This window comes from Oncorhynchus tshawytscha, linkage group LG28 (genome assembly GCF_018296145.1).
Source record: "Oncorhynchus tshawytscha isolate Ot180627B linkage group LG28, Otsh_v2.0, whole genome shotgun sequence".
Classification (NCBI taxonomy): Eukaryota; Metazoa; Chordata; class Actinopteri; order Salmoniformes; family Salmonidae; genus Oncorhynchus; species Oncorhynchus tshawytscha.
The window spans coordinates 6942320-6961310 of NC_056456.1; the positions used below are offsets into that span (position 1 = coordinate 6942320).

An 18991-nucleotide genomic window follows, 5' to 3' on the forward strand; every position below is an offset into this window, starting at 1 on the left:
AATGATCAATTCTCACAACTGAAAAACAATGCTATTAAGATAGTAGTACACTTAATAGTACAGCTCTCTTTGAAGTAAAAACCCTTCATAAAAGCTTTATAAAACCCTTATAACCCCCTATGTAGCTTTAGCCTCATGTAAGTAGAAGTCAAAGAGTGTATATATCCAGCCAGTTCTGTCTGTCTCACCCATCCACTCATAGAGACACAACATACAAAAGATAATACATGAAATACAGGTAATACATGAAAGACTACAGTATATAATCTCCGAAACAATTCTCCAGCATTTACAACAATTCCAACATCATCATGATCTAATCTGCTACATAACGCCACTTTAACGCTTTTCACTGTTCCGTTCCATTTTTCCTTCATTTTTTTTAGGGTAAAAGATGAATCAGTCAGACTAGGAGTGTGGAGGGTGATTATATCAGATGCATGCACACGTGTGAGCAAACATGCACACATGCACACATGCACACATACACACATACACACACACAAACACACATGCACACATGTATAATGACAAACGCACACACAAATACACACGTAAGCATGCACACACACGTACACACTCTGGGACTCTGTCTACTGTACTGGAGACTCATGATCTGGTCTGGTTTTTGTGTCACTGGACATCTCTCTCTCTCTCTGCGTCTGTCTGCATCTGTGTGTTTGTCTGCAGCTGTGTGTGTGTGTGTGTGTGTGTGTGTGTGTGTGTGTGTGTGTGTGTGTGTGTGTGTGTGTGTGTGTGTGTGTGTGTGTGTGTGTGTGTGTGTGTGTGTGTGCATGTGTGAGTGAGTGCCTGTGTTTGCATTTTGTATGTGTTTGAGTGTCTGCATCTGTGTGTGTGTGTGTGTGTGTGTCTGCATACTGTACTGGAGACTCATGATCTGGTCTGGTTTTTGTGTCACTGGACATCTCTCTCTCTCTGCGTCTGTCTGCATCTGTGTGTTTGTCTGCAGCTGTGTGTGTGTGTGTGTGTGTGTGTGTGTGTGTGTGTGTGTGTGTGTGTGTGTGTGTGTGTGTGTGTGTGTGTGTGTGTGTGTGTGTGTGTCTGTGAGTGTGTGTGTGTGTGTGTTGGTTTGTTTGTGTGTGGGTTATTACTGCATTACCAATTAAGACTGTAATCTCTGACCTCTGCGTACATCCCTGAGTGGACCCTGAGTCAACTCCGTACACTATGTATGTGTCCCAAATGGCACCCTATTCCATATACTGTATAGTACACAACTTTTGACCAGAGCCGAATTGGGCTATAGGGAATAGGGCGCCATTTGGTATGCAGCCCATTAGTAGACCTATACATGCCCTTGTTAAGTCCTTGACTCCTACCTTGTAGACTAGATTATACATATGTATGTTAATGATGTTCTCCAGAGGGGACATTCTTACACATTTAGAATAAATCATTATTCCAGCTGTGTTGCATCAACCAGACAAACATTCTAAAATATACATACCGGTGTGGAGAAACCGGTATGTGTAGAGTGCATTCGGAAAGTACTCAGACCCCTTCACTTTTCCCCACATTTTGTAAAATATGGTGCTGTATTTTTTTATGTTATGAGGCTGTTTTGCTTCCGCTGGTCCTGTGGCCCTTGTTAAGGTCAACCACATTATGAGTTCTACCAAGTACCAGGACATTTTAGCCAACAACCTGATTGCCTCTGCCAGGAAGCTGAAACTTGGCCGCGAGTTGATCTTCCAGCAAGACAATAACCCAAGCACACATCAAAATTCACAAAGAAATGGTTAATTGACCACACAATTAACATTTTGCAATGACTCCGGACTCCGCACAGACCGAAGGACAGCAAGGATCTTAAAACATTCTGAATGGCGGAATGGTCTAAGATCCATCCCACTTTGTATCTTCAGTCTCATAAAACATTACAGAAAAAGGCTAATAAGTGCTGTTAACCTCGCAAGGGAAGGGTGCCGAAAGTATTGCAAACGGTGGTGCCAATAATAATGACACCTATATTTCCGAGATGTTTTTGTATTACTTGTTAAACTAAATATTCTTCCTCTGAACAATTGTATTAGTACCAAAGAAGATCATCAATAAAAACACTACAGCTCAGTATTGATTTTATACAGTATTTATTTTCTGCTCATCTTTATCAATGGTGCCAATAATTTCACATCTGCCATGTGAGGCTTACTGCACTGTACTCTACCTTCCCTTCTTTGGACAAGAGACTTATACTAATCCACCCCTCCTCCTCCTCGAGTAGAAACAGTGGAGCAGAGTGCTCCTTTCCTTTACTGTATCCATATCTAAACGCACATGCACACGAATGCGCAAGGCTGAAATAGTCTCAGGAAGTAACATAGCTGATCTTATGTGTGCAGCAGGGTACAGCCTCAAAGAAATGACGTGGCTGCCTGCACTCATTAACCTCAGGTCTCTGTATTTTAGCTTTAATTTATCTTGCATGAAAATGTGGAGGCACAATCAAAGGATCAGATAATTAACACACAGAGGCATCATCAATAATAAGGATTTATCTCTTTTATGTAAAAACAATGACATTCTAGCCCTCACATCCTTCATCCAATATGGTCAGCAAACAAACATAAAAACAGTAGGATTAAATTATAGCATAATAAATAATTATACATGAATACTATTTTCAGACAAGTTGCAGTACAAAGACCACTATATTACTGTACATACAGAAGATGACAGCTGGCCATCCAGACTATTACCAATACCCCATTAGTACTATTAAAGCTTACAGTGACATAACAAATGAGACAATAATTGTCATGAGGTAATACTACTATTATGGACAAACAAAAAACAAACAGACACTATTCTACAGTATTCCCAAATCCTCCTTGCCCTTTGCTGCGCAGCTAGTGTATCTTCCTACAAGAACACCATACACGTAGTTTCCAAAGCTCAGTCCTGTCCATCACGATTAAGAAGCCAGAAAAACAATTCACTCTAAAACTCGTATTTCATCTGACTTGAATACAATGTTTAACCTGCTCTGCTGAACTAATAATCAGTTGGGATTTTCTTCCATAAGGGGTTTATCAGAGGGCTGAGGCCTTTTATTACTAGTAGAGTCAGACAGACGGGCGGACGGGGGGCGGGTGGACGGGCAGACAGAGGACGACAGGGATTGAATCAGTTGGAAAATAAATGCTCTGGGAATTAATCACTGTCGAATCACTGGGCATTCAGCTCCCAAAACTGACAGACATGACGTTACCGCAGACATTTGCATTACATTTTACATTAAGATATGAAGATACCAGACAGCCCCAGACATTGCCATTTCCAACTATGTTGAAAGTTATGAACATTAGGTGTTAAACTGATGTGTCAGGATTATTAAATTGGCCAATCAACATAATCAGAACTATAGAGATGTAGAGAATATGCAATCCATACTGATTAGTACGGAAATATATAGCAACAAACAACAGCTATATTGTAGCCTGGAGTTGGCTTGTTTACCCATGCGGATACCTGTAACAAAATAACTATAAAGGGAACCACTGATCAATTCAGAACGTATTTTGTTGTTTGAAGCCTGTTCCATATGTTTATGGGGATCCCTGGTGGAGGCTGGTGGGTGGATGTATTTGGGCGGATGATGGGCTTCAGGTGGGTGGGAGGATGGGCGGATGAGTAGGTTGGTGGGTGGGAATCGTACATAGTTCCCCAGACATCTAACTTCAACTCTACCCACAAGAAAAAATACTAGAGTTTACTATAACTATAGTACTTACTATAGAATTATATAGTATACTACACTCCACACTGTAGTATCCCTCAATCATGTGTAGAACTGTGACGATTGCAGTATACTGTATGTCCTCAATCAGACAATCTAAAGTATTTCAGTATTATAATAACCAGACACTGTTTACAAAACGCACATGAATTGATTTTATATTATGTGGGGTTAGCACATTTATTGAGATGTGTGCTGGTATAAATCTCTATGTATGACTCTGATCTTAATATGTCAGGATTGTAATTTGTGCATTGTAATGTTAATTGAATATCCTGATGTGAAACTGATTCTCATTGGCTGTTGCATGATGGGGAGTCCTATTTAAACCCTGTAATTCTTGGTTTTTTTATAGGGAGACAGACAGGGAACAAGTTGGCATGCTGCCACTTTTTTCAGGCATGATTGAAGAATGGGTTTTCTGTAGAATGAGCTCATATTTGATTCAGTTTATGTTCTTTGTTGCTCTTTGACCGGTTTGTTTTTTTTTTTTTAAATATTGTAACTATTAGCCACCTGTTTATTCCTCACCGCTAATAAAATAACTGCTGCTGAAGCATTCCATTTATTGATTTATCACATTATTCTGGTGAGCAAAGGTTTATCCAGTATTCTAGAGCAACAAGTAACGACAAAAGAAAATTATAGACAAGTTGACTAACAAATAGCCTACCAAAATGTCTGAATTCATAAGCAGAAACATGGGCCTATCTAAAAAGGTCTGTACTAGTCATGTATACAAAAACACAAGAGTAAATACTAAAGTATAGTTTCAACTTTCAACTTTTATTTATCACTTGCACAGGATACAACAGGTTTGAAAAGTACAATGAAATGCTTATTTGTGAGCTCTTTCCTAAAAATTCACTATTCAAGGAAATAATATAAGGGAAATTATGTAAAGTAATAATAAAAAGTATGAAATACACACAAGAACACAAGAAATACAGATAGGAAAAAAGTCACAAGAATGCAAGCTATATACAGGCTCAGTGCCATGATTACAGTGTGCAAGGGTACTGGAGTAGTTGATGTAGATATGTACAGGACATGTAAACAGGATAAATAATGATAATAATAATAGTCAATAATAATCAATATAGCAGCAACGAGGTGAGTGGGTGGGTGCATGGTGGTAAATGTGTGACGTCAGTAAGTGGGTGTGTGTGTGCATGTGTATATATGTGTATGCGTGTGTGTGCAGGGTGTCAGTCTAGGTGTGTGAATGTGTGGGTACAGACCAGTGAGTGAGCATAGAGCCTGTACAGACAGTCACTTCAGATAGTCCATGAGAGAGGGTAGGCAGCCGTTGTTGAACTGTTCACCACTCTTCCCAGCAAACCAGGAAAATTTGGTCCTGAGTGGCTCAGTTAGTAGAGCATGGTGCTTACAACATTCAGGGAGGGAGGGAGGGAGGGAGGGAAAAATAGCGTGAGAGAGAGCGAGAAAGAGAGAGAGAGAGAGAGAGAGATAAAAATAGGGTGAGAGAGAGCGAGAGAGAGAGAGAGAGAGAGAGAGAGAGAGCGAGAGAGAGAGAGAGCGAGAGAGAGAGAGAGAGATAGACATAAAAAGAGTGTGTGAGAGAGAGGGGGATCAACTTCTCATCCAGTCTTTGCCATAGCAAGGATTGTAAGTAGCTTATTCCGCAAAGCGTCCTGCATGTAATCAGTCCGTTTTCATGATTTGTTGTTTCATTTTTTGCCGGTCAACATCGCTGCAGCCTCATGTAGCCAGGGAACAGAAGATTTGGTTCCAAAATAGAGTCGTAGAGTCGGAGAGAATCTGTCCGGCTCACCATTAGCAAGAACTTATCAAACCCCATAAAACGCCATCGTTTTAAAAACATTTTAAAAAACATAAATATTATTCCTGTGTATTCCTTTTTCTCTGTGAGGAGAAATCAGGTGAAAACGATTTTGACGTAGAAATGATATAATAATCACTTGTAGAACTGCACTGACATTCTGTTGCATGAAAGCCTTGCATAAACACCAACATTGCAACAAGGATGAAAGGCAACTCACAGGACTTAGTTAGGGACCTCACTTCACAGAAATGTGACATTTTTCACCTACCCAATGGACTTGTAAAATAATATTTATATCTAACTCCACTGGTAGATGTGGACATATTTAGATGTATGTTCGTGGTATTGTTTTGTTTGATTTTGTTTTTTGTTTAAAATTGTCATTTTAATCCATAGAGACCTCTCCTCTGGAACCCCCAGCGGTTCCATGTATTTGACCTATTCCTAAACTAACATACCTGATTCAACTTATCAACTAATCATTAATCCCTTGAAGGGGTGAATCAGGAGAGATAGTTGAGGGCTACAACAACATTGTGAAACGTCGATTGCAACGCACAGGTAGAAGGTAAACGTGCTCCTGCAAGTTACCGCTGGACGTCTTAAAATCTAAAAATCTAATGTGATTTGTCGCATGCGATGAATACAACCTTCCTGTGAAATGTTTCCTTACAAACCATTAAACAACAATGCATTTTTAAGAAAAATAAGAGTTGAGAATAATATTTACAAAATAAACTATAGTAAAAAATGTATGGTGTTCTTGGGCACAGGGACTATGGTGGTCTGCTTGAAACATGTAGTTATTACAGACTCGGCCAGTGACAGGTTGAAAATGTCAGTGACGACACTTGCAAGTTGGTCAGGGTACACGTCCTGGTAATCCGCCTGGCCTTGTGGATGTTGACCTTTTTAAAGGAGTCCCGAGGGGCGCAGCGATCTAAGGCACTGCATCTCAGTGCTCGAGGTGTCACTACAGACCCTGGTTTGATTCCAGGCTGTATCACAACTGGCTGTGATTGGGAGTCCCATAGGGCGGCGCACAATTGGCCCAGCGTTGTTTGTGTTAGCGTTTGGCTGTGGTAGGCTGTCATTGTAATTAATTTGTTCTTAACTGACTTGCCTAGTTAAATAAAGGTTCAATAACATTGGCTACAACAAGCGTGATCACACAGTTGTCTGGAACAGCTGGTGCTCTCATGCATGCTTTAGTTTTGCTGCCTTGAAGCGCGCATAGAACTCATTTAGCTTGTCTGGTAGGCTTGTGTCACTGTTCAAACTTGCACCTTTGTAGTCCGTAATAGTTTGCAAGCCTTCAATTTTAGTCCTGTATTTACACTTTGCCTGTTTGATGGTTCGTCTGAGGGAATTGCAGGATTTCTTATTAGCGTACGGATTAGAGTCCCGCTCCTTGAAAGCGGCAGCTCTAGCCTTTAGCTCAGTGCGGATGTTACCTGTTATCCATGGCTTCTGTTTGAGGTATGTAAAAGTTTGGTTTTAAATATACTTAAGTATCAAAAGTAAATGTAATTGCTAAAATATACTTAAGTATTATATACTTAATATCCTTAAGTATTGAAAGTATTGAAATTCAAATGATTTATATTGAGCAAACCAGACTGCACCATTTTCTTTTCTTTTTAACAGATAGCCAGAGGCACACTCCAACAGTCAGACATAAATGAAGCATTTGTGTTTAGTGAGTCTGCCAGATCAAAGGCAATAGGATGACCAGGGATGTTCTCTTGATACAGTAAGTATTTGACTATTTTCCTGTCCTGCTAGCCATTCAAAATGTAACGACTACTTTTGGTTGTTAGGGAAAATGTATGGAGTCAAAAGTATATTATTTTCTTTAGGAATGTAGTGAAGTAAAAGTAAAAATTGTCAAAAATATAAATAGTAAAGTAAAGTACAGGTACCCAAAAAAACTACTTAAGTACTGTAGTACTTTAAAGTATTTTTACTTCAGTACTTTACACCACTGACTTCCTTAATATTTGATTTTGCGCACCAACTGTTATTGTCAAATAGACACAGACCACCAACCCTTGTCTTACTCCAGCTGTTCTGTCCTGCTGATGCATGGAAAAAACAGCCAACTGTATATTAAACCATGAAGCTGATTAATTTAAAAAATACTTATTTGAATATAAGAATATAGAAGCAGTAGGCCTATATTTCATTCAAACGTTTCACCTTATCAGGTCTACTAAGATTGCATATGGAATTGTTATACCATGGATCATTTAGCTATTTGATTTTGAATTTTAGGTCACCTTTATGTATACATTTTTCTATACAAAATAAGTTGATAAAATATTGAATTTGGCCTTTACCACTATAGCCCATAAAAATTAATGGCAAAAAAATATCATAAGGAATAAGGTTTTGAATTGTCTGTCTTATATCTAGGAGATAAAAGAAAGCTCCGGAATAATATACAGTGTATTCGGAAAGTATTCATACCTCTTGACTTTTTCCACATTTTGTTATGTTACAGCCTTATTCAAAAATTGATTAAATAGCTTTTGCCCTCATCAATCTACATACATTACCCCATAATGACAAAGCAAAATCGTTTTTTTAAAAACATTTTTTGACATTTAAAATAAAACGGAATTGTGACATTTACATAAGTATTCACACCCTTTACAACTACTTTGTTGAAGCACCTTTGGCAGCGATTACGGCCTTGAATCTTCTTGGGTATGACGCTACAAGCTTGGCACACCTGTATTTGGGGAGTTTCTCCCATTCTTCTCTGCAGATCCTTTCAAGCTCTGTCAGGTTGGATGGGGAGCATCACTGCACAGCTATTTTCAGGTCTCTCCAGAGATGTTCGGTTCATAACCTTTTAGAAGGTTATCCCATCTCCACAGAGGAACTCTGGAGCTCTGTCAGTGTGACCATCGGGTTCTTGGTCACCTCCCTGACCAAGGCCCTTCTCCCCCGATTGCTCAATTTGGCCGGGTGGCCAGCTCTAGGAACAGTCTTGGTGGTTCCAAACTTCTTCCATGTAAGAACGATGGAGGCCACTGTGTTCTTGGGGACCTTTAATGCTGCAGAAATGTTTTGCAACGCTTCTCCAGATCTGTGCCTCGTATCAATCCTGTCTCGGAGCGATATGGACAATTCCTTCGACCTCATGGCTTGCTTTTTGCCCTGACATATACTGTCAACTGTGGGACCTTATACAGTGCCTTGCGAAAGTATTCGGCCCCCTTGAACTTTGCGACCTTTTGCCACATTTCAGGCTTCAAACATAAAGATATAAAACTGTATTTTTTTGTGAAGAATCAACAACAAGTGGGACACAATCATGAAGTGGAACGACATTTATTGGATATTTCAAAAAAATGTAACAAATCAAAAACTGAAAAATTGGGCGTGCAAAAATTATTCAGCCCCCTTAAGTTAATACTTTGTAGCGCCACCTTTTGCTGCGATTACAGCTGTAAGTCGCTTGGGGTATGTCTCTATCAGTTTTGCACATCGAGAGACTGACATTTTTTCCCATTCCTCCTTGCAAAACAGCTCGAGCTCAGTGAGGTTGGATGGAGAGCATTTGTGAACAGGAGTTTTCAGTTCTTTCCACAGATTCTCGATTGGATTCAGGTCTGGACTTTGACTTGGCCATTCTAACACCTGGATATGTTTATTTTTGAACCATTCCATTGTAGATTTTACTTTATGTTTTGGATCATTGTCTTGTTGGAAGACAAATCTCCGTCCCAGTCTCAGGTCTTTTGCAGACTCCATCAGGTTTTCTTCCAGAATGGTCCTGTATTTGGCTCCATCCATCTTCCCATCAATTTTAACCATCTGCCCTGTCCCTGCTGAAGAAAAGCAGGCCCAAACCATGATGCTGCCACCACCATGTTTGACAGTGGGGATGGTGTGTTCAGGGTGATGATCTGTGTTGCTTTTACGCCAAACATAACATTTTGCATTGTTGCCAAAAAGTTCCATTTTGGTTTCATCTGACCAGAGCACCTTCTTCCACATGTTTGGTGTGTCTCCCAGGTGGCTTGTGGCAAACTTTAAACAACACTTTTTATGGATATCTTTAAGAAATGGCTTTCTTCTTGCCACTCTTCCATAAAGGCCAGATTTGTGCAATATACGACTGATTGTTGTCCTATGGACAGAGTCTCCCACCTCAGCTGTAGATCTCTGCAGTTCATCCAGAGTGATCATGGGCCTCTTGGCTGCATCTCTGATCAGTCTTCTCCTTGTATGAGCTGAAAGTTTAGAGGGACGGCCAGGTCTTGGTAGATTTGCAGTGGTCTGATACTCCTTCCATTTCAATATTATCGCTTGCACAGTGCTCCTTGGGATGTTTAAAGCTTGGGAAATCTTTTTGTATCCAAATCCGGCTTTAAACTTCTTCACAACAGTATCTCGGACCTGCCTGGTGTGTTCCTTGTTCTTCATGATGCTCTCTGCGCTTTTAACGGACCTCTGAGACTATCACAGTGCAGGTGCATTTATACGGAGACTTGATTACACACAGGTGGATTGTATTTATCATCATTAGTCATTTAGGTCAACATTGGATCATTCAGAGATCCTCACTGAACTTCTGGAGAGAGTTTGCTGCACTGAAAGTAAAGGGGCTGAATAATTTTGCACGCCCAATTTTTCAGTTTTTGATTTGTTAAAAAAGTTTGAAATATCCAATAAATGTCGTTCCACTTCAAGATTGTATCCCACTTGTTGTTGATTCTTCACAAAAAAATACAGTTTTATATCTTTATGTTTGAAGCCTGAAATGTGGCAAAAGGTTGCAAAGTTCAAGGGGGCCGAATACTTTCGCACGGTGTGTTCCTTTCCAAATCATGTCCAATCAATTGAATTTGCTAGAGGATGAACAACGGAAACAGGATGCACCGGAGTTCAATTTCAAGTCTCATAGCAAAGGGTCTGAATACTTCTGTAAATAAGGTATTTTTTTAATGAGGATTTTTTTATTTGATCCATTTTCGAAGAAGGCTGTAACATAACAAAAAGTAGAGGGGTCTGAATTCTTTCCAAATTCACTATATGTTTTTTTTACACATATTTAACCCCTTATTTTCATTGAGGTAAAACTGCCTCTTTAGTTTTGTGTGGGTTACCTTGAGACGAGTCCCGTGACACTATTGTATTCATGAGAGTCTCCCCTTTCCACAGTGGGGTCATATTAGTTTGTATGCCGAACCGTTTGGACGCTAAAGAAGACCGATGTTCGGGATGTCTCATGGTCTGATAAAGACCACTGTAACTCGGCCCCCTTCCACCGCGGATGCGGAAGACATAGGCGGATGTGGGATGTAGCCCATGCAAAAAAACTAATATCTCTAGCATAAGCTGAATCATTTTTATGGGAATGTTTTTGTTATGTTACTTAGTTTGACGCACGAGTGCATCACCAGACTCTTAATTAACCTCTCTAGGGGGTTTGGGATGGTAGCGTCCCACCTAGCCAACATCCAAAGCGGCAAATTCAAAAACAGAAATACTCATTATAAAAATTAATAAAGCATACAAGTGTTATACATCAGTTTAAAGATGAACTTCTTGTTAATCCAACCACGGTGTCAGATTTCAAAAAGGCTTTATGGCGAAAGCATACCATGCGATTATCTGAGAACAGCGCCCAGTAGACAAATCATTACAAACAGTTACCAGCTAAGTAGAGGAGTAACACAAGTCAAAACTAGCGATAAAATGTATCACTTACCTTTGATGATCTTCATATGGTTGCACTCACAAGACTCCCATTTACTCAATAAATTTGTTTTGTTCGATAAAGTCCCTCTTTATATCCAAAAACCTCTGTTTTGTTTACGCGTTTTGTTCAGTAATCCACAGGCTCAAAGGCAGTCAAAACAGGCAGACGAAAAATCCGAAAAGTATCAGTAAAGTTCGTAGAAACATGTCAAACTGGAATGGTTTTCCTCCTCTTCGTCTGAAGAGAGGCGAGAAGGATCAGAGGACCAATATGCGGCGTGGTAAGTGTCCATGGTATTTATTTAAACACATAAACTGAACACTCCATACAAAAACAATAAACGTAACGTGAATAACCGAAACCGAAAACAGTACCATGTGGTGTAAAACACAGACACAGAAACAATCACCCACAAAAACACAGTGAAACCCAGGCTACCTAAGTATGATTCTCAATCAGAGACAACTAACGACACCTGCCTCTGATTGAGAACCATACTAGGCCGAACACAGAAAAACAACCTAGACACACAAAACATAGAATGCCCACCCAGCTCACGTCCTGACCAACACTAAAACAAGGAAAACACAAAAGAACTATGGTCAGAGCGTGACACAAACGATGTTTCTAATCAATCCTCAGGTTGTTTTTAGTCATAATAATCAATAATATTTCAACAGGACAAAAGGAAAACAAGGAGGGCGCACTCTAGGTCGTGCGCATGAAAAACCTCTGGGACACTGCAGTGTCCACTCATTTAGAGTGGTCTTACTCCCTCATTTTTCGGAATACAAGCCTGAAACAATTTCTAAAGACTGTTGACATCTAGTGCAAGCCATAGGACTCAAATTGCACTTCCTAAGTCAATGGAATCTGTATTGGCAGTCAATGGAAAACTACAAACATAAAGAAAATCCCACTTCCTGGATGGATTTTTCTCAGGTTTTCGCCTGCCATATCAGTTCTGTTATACTCACAGACATTATTTTAACAGTTTTCTTCCATGTTTTCTATCCAAATCTGCAAATTATATGCAAATCCTAGCTTCTGGGCCTGAGTAACAGGTAGTTTACTTTGGGCACACTTTTCATCCGGAGATGAAAATAACACTCACAGTTCTGCAAACAACAGCAGATCTGCATAACCTGAAAATGTAATCTTGTAAATAAACAACAGCAAATTGTAGGACATACTGCAGCTAGTTTCCAAGTCAGAAGGACAGGGCATGGAAGTAGATGTTGTTGTTTTTTGTCAGCGAATATCAATACAAGCACAAATATTTTCCAAGTACTGTGTATGTGTGTGTTGGGAGGAGGGTGGGGGTTGTGTGAACTACCCAGCATGCCCTCTGTTGTGTTCCTACCTGGAGACGACGAGGGGCAGAATGAGCATCTTCAACATCCTCATCAGGAGCTCTCCAGGAAACTGGAAGTACTTCACCTCCTACATAAACACAGAGAGGACAAACAGAGCAGAGCAGGTTGTTAGTTAGGGTCAATAGGTAGATAGACTTACTGTAAATATTGGGTAGGCTTACTGTAGATAGGCATTTTGAATTTACCACACTGTAAAAATCCAACTTAACCAATTCCTAATCAACGTTATAATTTGAAGTAATGTGTTCAAGTTTGTTTAGTCAACAAACTTCTCGAAGTAAGCTGAATTTAAAAAGGCTTGTTGAGTAAAATTACAAATTCATGTTGCCTTTGGAAGGCAACACTGTCAAAAAGCCAACTCAACCAATTGTTTAATCAGCGTTATTACACGAGTTGAGCAGACTTCAAAAGGACAAGAATTTGAGCTAATGTGTTAGTGTGTTTACTCAACAAACTCTGCTCAAATTCAACTGAATTTGAACAAGCTTGTTTGATCAAAACAACTCAAAACCACGCTCATCATTATCATATTTCCCAGCATGCTCTCTTACAGGTAGATTTTTAGAATTGTTTATTTCAAAACCTGTGTTTTTGCATGTACTTTGTTTGGTTGGTTAATATTATGCTACACAAACATAAATAACATGTGTTTTTTTAAACTAATCAAATCAGTTTATAGTTGGACTTATTACTGAGATGGCTGTTCCAGTTTATATTATGTAGATAGTCTCAATAATACATTTTCCCAACCCTGGCAGTCATTCTGAATGCAGGTATGGGGTATTAAAAGTTTCAATTGTTGGATTCCATTATAAATTACACATCACTTTGCAAGCCAGCATAACGTGACTTGCAGGCTTGATGTGGCCTGTAAACAAAGAGTTTCAGACCAACTTAAAAGCTTAATGCCAAGAATAAATGCAGTAATGTACACGAAAGGTAAAAACACACTTAATGGGACCACCATCAGACCAACTCCTTGAATGGCCTACTCCTTAAAGTTTGCATTTGTGTAAAAAAAAAAAAAACACTACGCTGCTCAAAACATATGTTTTTACCCTTAAGTGTGTGTACATTAATGTATTTATATGTCAGATATTGTTTTTCAACAAAAAAAATGTAATTGCTGGAGTGCGTATTGAAGCATTTTAGAGTGGTGTTTCAAATGAGCACATTGTGGTTCTAAATTTACTCACCAACATAAAATTATCCCCATTTAAACTTCAGTGGCAAGTTACAAACAGCATGTGATATGAATGAGAATATTCAATCCAGATAAATAATTAAATAGGCATCTGTTTGTAAATACCTGAGAGGTTGATGTTCTATCATCTGTTCTACTGTATTTACCTGTGTTTACAATTCCTGTTCTACTGTATTTACCTGTGTTTACAATTCCTGTTCTACTGTATTTACCTGTGTTTACAATTCCTGTTCTACTGTATTTACCTGTGTTTACAATTCCTGTTCTACTGTATTTACCTGTGTTTACAATTCCTGTTCTACTGTATTTACCTGTGTTTACAATTCCTGTTCTACTGTATTTACCTGTATTTACCAAGGTGTTTACAATTCCTTAGGATGTGGATGTGAGGAGGATAGAGAGAGGGATGGTTGGGGGGATGGAGAGTAGTGGGAGAAACAAAGATATTGTGGAGAGATAGAGAGAAGGTTTTGAGAGAGAGAGAGAGAGAGAAGAAGAAGGGAGAGAGAGAGAGAGAGAGAAAGAGAGAGGGATGAATTCAAACACAATACATCTGAGAGATGATAACAGCTAAAGAGCTTTAGCTGTTGTTTAATATTAGGAAGGAAGAGGGGGCGGAAAGACAGGAGGAGAGGGAGATTAGATCAGGATCACTGCAGTCAAATGGCGGGCTGGTTAGCAGTGAGTGTATGTGTGTCATGGGTGAGAGAGACACACACACAGCTGGTATCAGGCCCTGGCATCTGCCGAACACAAGGCTGACATGTGGCACATGCACACACTGCCCCAATTATAACCACCTAATCCCAATAAATGAAACACCCAATGACATTTTGGGAGGTTGATCATATCATTACCAATAAAGTATAGATATACAACACCTGATGGTTCATCTTGTATTTAATATCATGCAATACATCTGTTGCATGATAGCAGGACAGCAAAATGGGAGGGAAAAGGGACCGGGGTTAGGGTTCAGAGGGTTTTAAAATAATTGTGTGGAGATCTAGATTTGGGAAGATTAGTTTGAGTCAGTTGCTCTGAAGCCTTGTTTACACTGCAGGCGTTAATGCTCAAATCAGTTTTGTTTTCAAATGCGTTTTGGAAACTGACTGTCCAAACAATAAGTTTACAAGTAAATACAAGTGACCAATCCAGATTTATGTGTGCTCAGACAGCAGTCATTTGCTGACACGGCTACGCTAGTTGTCATAGTAATGACGGGTGTGTTCAAAACAAGTCATTTTTTGGCTAGCCACAGCAGTCAACTAGCTATCTGTTTAGCATTCAAGCACATTCACAAATTTGTTTGTAAACAATTAGCAAGCTAGTTAGCTACCACATGTTCTTGTCAAACTGTCAACAGAGTAGCTAGCAAGCAACAAGATATGCCAAATAACAGTCTCCCATTTGAGGGCAAATAAATCAGATTTGACCATTCAGGCACGAGGGTGGCAGGTATCCTAGCCGTTAAGAGTGTAGGGCCAGTAACTGAAAGGTTGCTAGTTTGAATCCCCAAGCCGACTAAGTGAAAATCTGTCAATGTGTCCTTGAGAAGGTCACTTAAGACTTCTTATGGGCAGGTGGGACGGAAGCATCCCACCTGGCCAACATCCGGTGAAATTGCAGAGCGTGGAATTCAAACGACAGTATATAAATATTTCACTTTCATAAAATCACAAGTGTAATACATCAAAATAAAGCTTAACTTCTTGTTAATCCAGCCACCGTGTCAGATTTCAAAAAGGCTTTACGGCGAAAGCAAACCATGCGATTATCTGCGGACAGCTCCCCGCATACAAACACATGAAAAACATATTTCAACCAGGCAGGTGCAACACGAAAGTCAGAAATAGCGATATAAAAAGTGCCTTACCTTTCATGATCTTCTTCTGTTGGCACTCCAAGGTCCCAGTTACATTACAGCTGGTCCTATTGTTCGATAATGTCCTTCTTTATATCCATAAAAACTCAGTTTAGCTGGCGAGCTTCAGTCAATAATCCACCCAGTTTCCCTCCATCAAAATGCATACAAAATGAATCCCAAATGTTACTAATAAACTTTTCCAAACAAGTCAAACAACATTTATAATCAAACCTTAGGTACCCTAATATGTAAATAAATGATACAATTTAAGACAGAGAATCGCTATTGTCTTTACCAGAGAAAAATACCAAAGAATGCGCTCTCTTCCACGCGCTTGGAAACACTACAGCCAAAATGGGAGCCATCTAGAAAAACTATCATTTCTGGCAAATTTTTCCAAAAACCAGCCTGAAACTCTTTCTAAAGACTGTTGACATCTAGTGGAAGCCCTAGGAACTGCAATCTGGGAGGACTTGGCCTTATAATAAAAGTGATAGCCATTGAAAATAGGGGTAGGCCGATTTTAATTTTGGGGGGGTGGTTTGTCCTCTGGGTTTCGCCTGCCATATCAGTTCTGTTATACTCACATACATCATTGTTACGGTTTTAGAAACTTCCGTGTGTTTTCTATCCAAATCTACTAATGTATGCATATTCTATCTTCTGGGCCTGAGTAACAGGCAGTTTACTTTGGGCACGCTTTTCATCCGGACATCAAAATACTGCCCCCTACCCAAGAGAGGTTAATCCTAACTGCTCCGGGAAATCGCTCTGGATATGAGTGTCTGCTAAATGATATAAATGGGAAGTTGTATGGCCAGGAATCAGATTAGTATCTGCTTTCAAACAACATATGAAGATGGTTTGAAATATCAGATTCAATGTGATTTTAGGCTGTTCAGACTACAGGAAAAAGAACCGACTCAAATAGGCATAAAAATGTGATTTTAGTGACTTCAAACTACCAGAGTGAACAAGGCTTAAAATCAGTGACACCACAGTCTCTCAAATGAAGCAAATTATTAATCTGGTGAATTATATTAGACAATCCTTTTTGCTATAGGCTAGTTTTAGGTGGTGGGAAAAAAAGTTATATAAACCATTCCCATCTCTCAGTGTGAGAAGCAAACAGGAGAAATACAACGCAAACAAACATTAAATTGTTCCTCCCTCTACCTCAACTATGTGTATACTTTGTATGGTTTGTTTTTTTGCATTAGTGCAGAACAAACCATTGTCGGTTTGAGAAATAACCTTCAAGACAGTGGAGAGGGAGAGTAGGGTCCCATTCCCTATGACGACATGGATACACCCCAGGACCTCCTCCACCTCAAGTACTCTACTTTCTCCTACCCACTCTACCTCACAGCAGAAAGAGGGGATAGAAACTAACTCATAACAAATAAAACTATAATTTTGGTTACCCCTCAAACATTTCCTTGGCTTCCCCTCCATAGTACAACATGAGTCTAATCCATGTAAAATAGCTACTGGATTCACTGTGACTCTATAGCTGCGTTTAGACAAGTAGCCCAATTCTAAAAATAAAAAAAACACAAATTGTTTCTTTGACCAATCAGATAAGCTCTGAAAAATATCTGATGTGATTAGTCAAAAGACCAATTGGTGAAAGAAAGATCAGAATTGGGCTGCCTGTCTAAACGCAGCCTTGTGTCTGTGTTTGAAGAGGCCTTGGGAGGGTTTTAGTTTTTCTGTTGAAGTAGTTCCTGAATAGCTACTCTTCTGTCTAAGAATTTTGGCCAAGACGTGCCTGTTCAAGGGTGCTGTATTTCTGCTCAACCTGGTGGAGCTCTATCTGCATTACTACAAGTGTCTTCAAAGTATCCAGCATTTCTTTAGTTTATATGACTGACCAAGTGGGAAGTTGCTTAGGGCAGCCTAATCTTTGGCACTAAATTATCTTTTTGACCAGATCAGATCTTTTAGATCAGATCAGATCTTTTACCAATAATTTGGCAAACGATCAGAATTTTGCTGCATGTGTAAACTCTGTGAGTAGCAATTGTGTTCAAGAGAACACAGTGAGTAGCAACTAGCCAGAAGGTAGGAAGAGAGCACAAAGCGCAGTAAAAACAACCAACAACATCCCACTTGGTCAGTCATGTAAAGGAAGGAAGTGCTGGATATTTTGGAAGGCCATCTCGAGGAAACATGTGGTAATGCAGATAGAGCTCCACCACGAGTAGAAATACAGCACCTTTGAACAGGCACGTTTTTGGTAAATATTGAGACAGAAGAGTAGCTATTGAGGAACTACTTCAACAGAAAACCAAAACCCTCCCAAGGCACCATTAGATGAATTCCCCTTTGTTGATTTTTCCATTATATTCTCCTAAGTCTCCTCTCCCACTTATATGACAGCACCAGAGATTACTTTTTTTGGGGGGGGGGGGGATCTTTTTGGGACTAATGTTTAGAACATGTGGAATGTTCAAAGAAAACCAACTAGGATGTTTTATGTCAATAATGAGTAGCTCTTATCACCATCACCACTACTGTAAACCGAAGCCATTTCCTTCTCCTTGTTCTCATATCCACCAGTCTAATGGACCTTTAAACGGTTGCAATATTGTGGTATTATCAGAGCTTCAGACTCTTATCAAATATACTACTTTGACAAAATCCACTCGGTCTCGTGGGCTACCTACAGACGGTAACTGCTGGAAGAGATATCCATAATGTTTTGTAACTTCATGTTATTTTGTCCCCAGGAAACCCTTTTCCAATTTGAGATATTATTTTCTGCAAAGTTTGTCATCTCCATAGATGTATACATTTGTTTTTTCTTCGTGAATTATACACTTAGTATATCAAACATTAGGAACACCTTCCTAATATTGAGTTGCACCCCAACTTTTGCCCTCAGAACAGCCTCAATTCGCCGGTGCATGGAGTCTACAAGGTGTCGAAAGCGTTCCACAGGGATGCTGGCCCATGCTGACTCCAATGCTTCTCACTGTTGTGTCAAATTGGCTGGATGTCCTTTGGGTGGTGGATCATTCTTGATACACACAGGAAGCTGTTGAGCATTTAAAACCCAGCAGCGTTGCAGTTCTTGAAACAAACCGGTGCACCTGGCTCCTGTTCAAAGGCACTTAAATCTTTTGTCACATACCCAATCCATGTCTCAATTGCCTCAAGGCTTAAAAATCCTTCTTTAACCTGTCTCCTCTCCTTCATCTACACTGACTGAAGTAGATATAACAAGTGACATCAATAAGGGATCATAGCTTTCACCTG

The 18991-nt window shown here is 39.6% G+C and overlaps 1 protein-coding gene across 1 annotated transcript in view; it reads right to left on the reverse strand.

Annotated features, from left to right (window-relative positions):
* Positions 1-18991, reverse strand: part of LOC112226574 (excitatory amino acid transporter 5-like) — a 72773-nt gene that overhangs the window by 50207 nt on the left and 3575 nt on the right. Inside the window, exon 2 of the mRNA XM_024390980.2 lies at positions 12647-12726. Within this exon, the coding sequence (XP_024246748.2) occupies positions 12647-12726 (80 nt within the window). The remainder of the gene's footprint in view (positions 1-12646; positions 12727-18991) is intronic.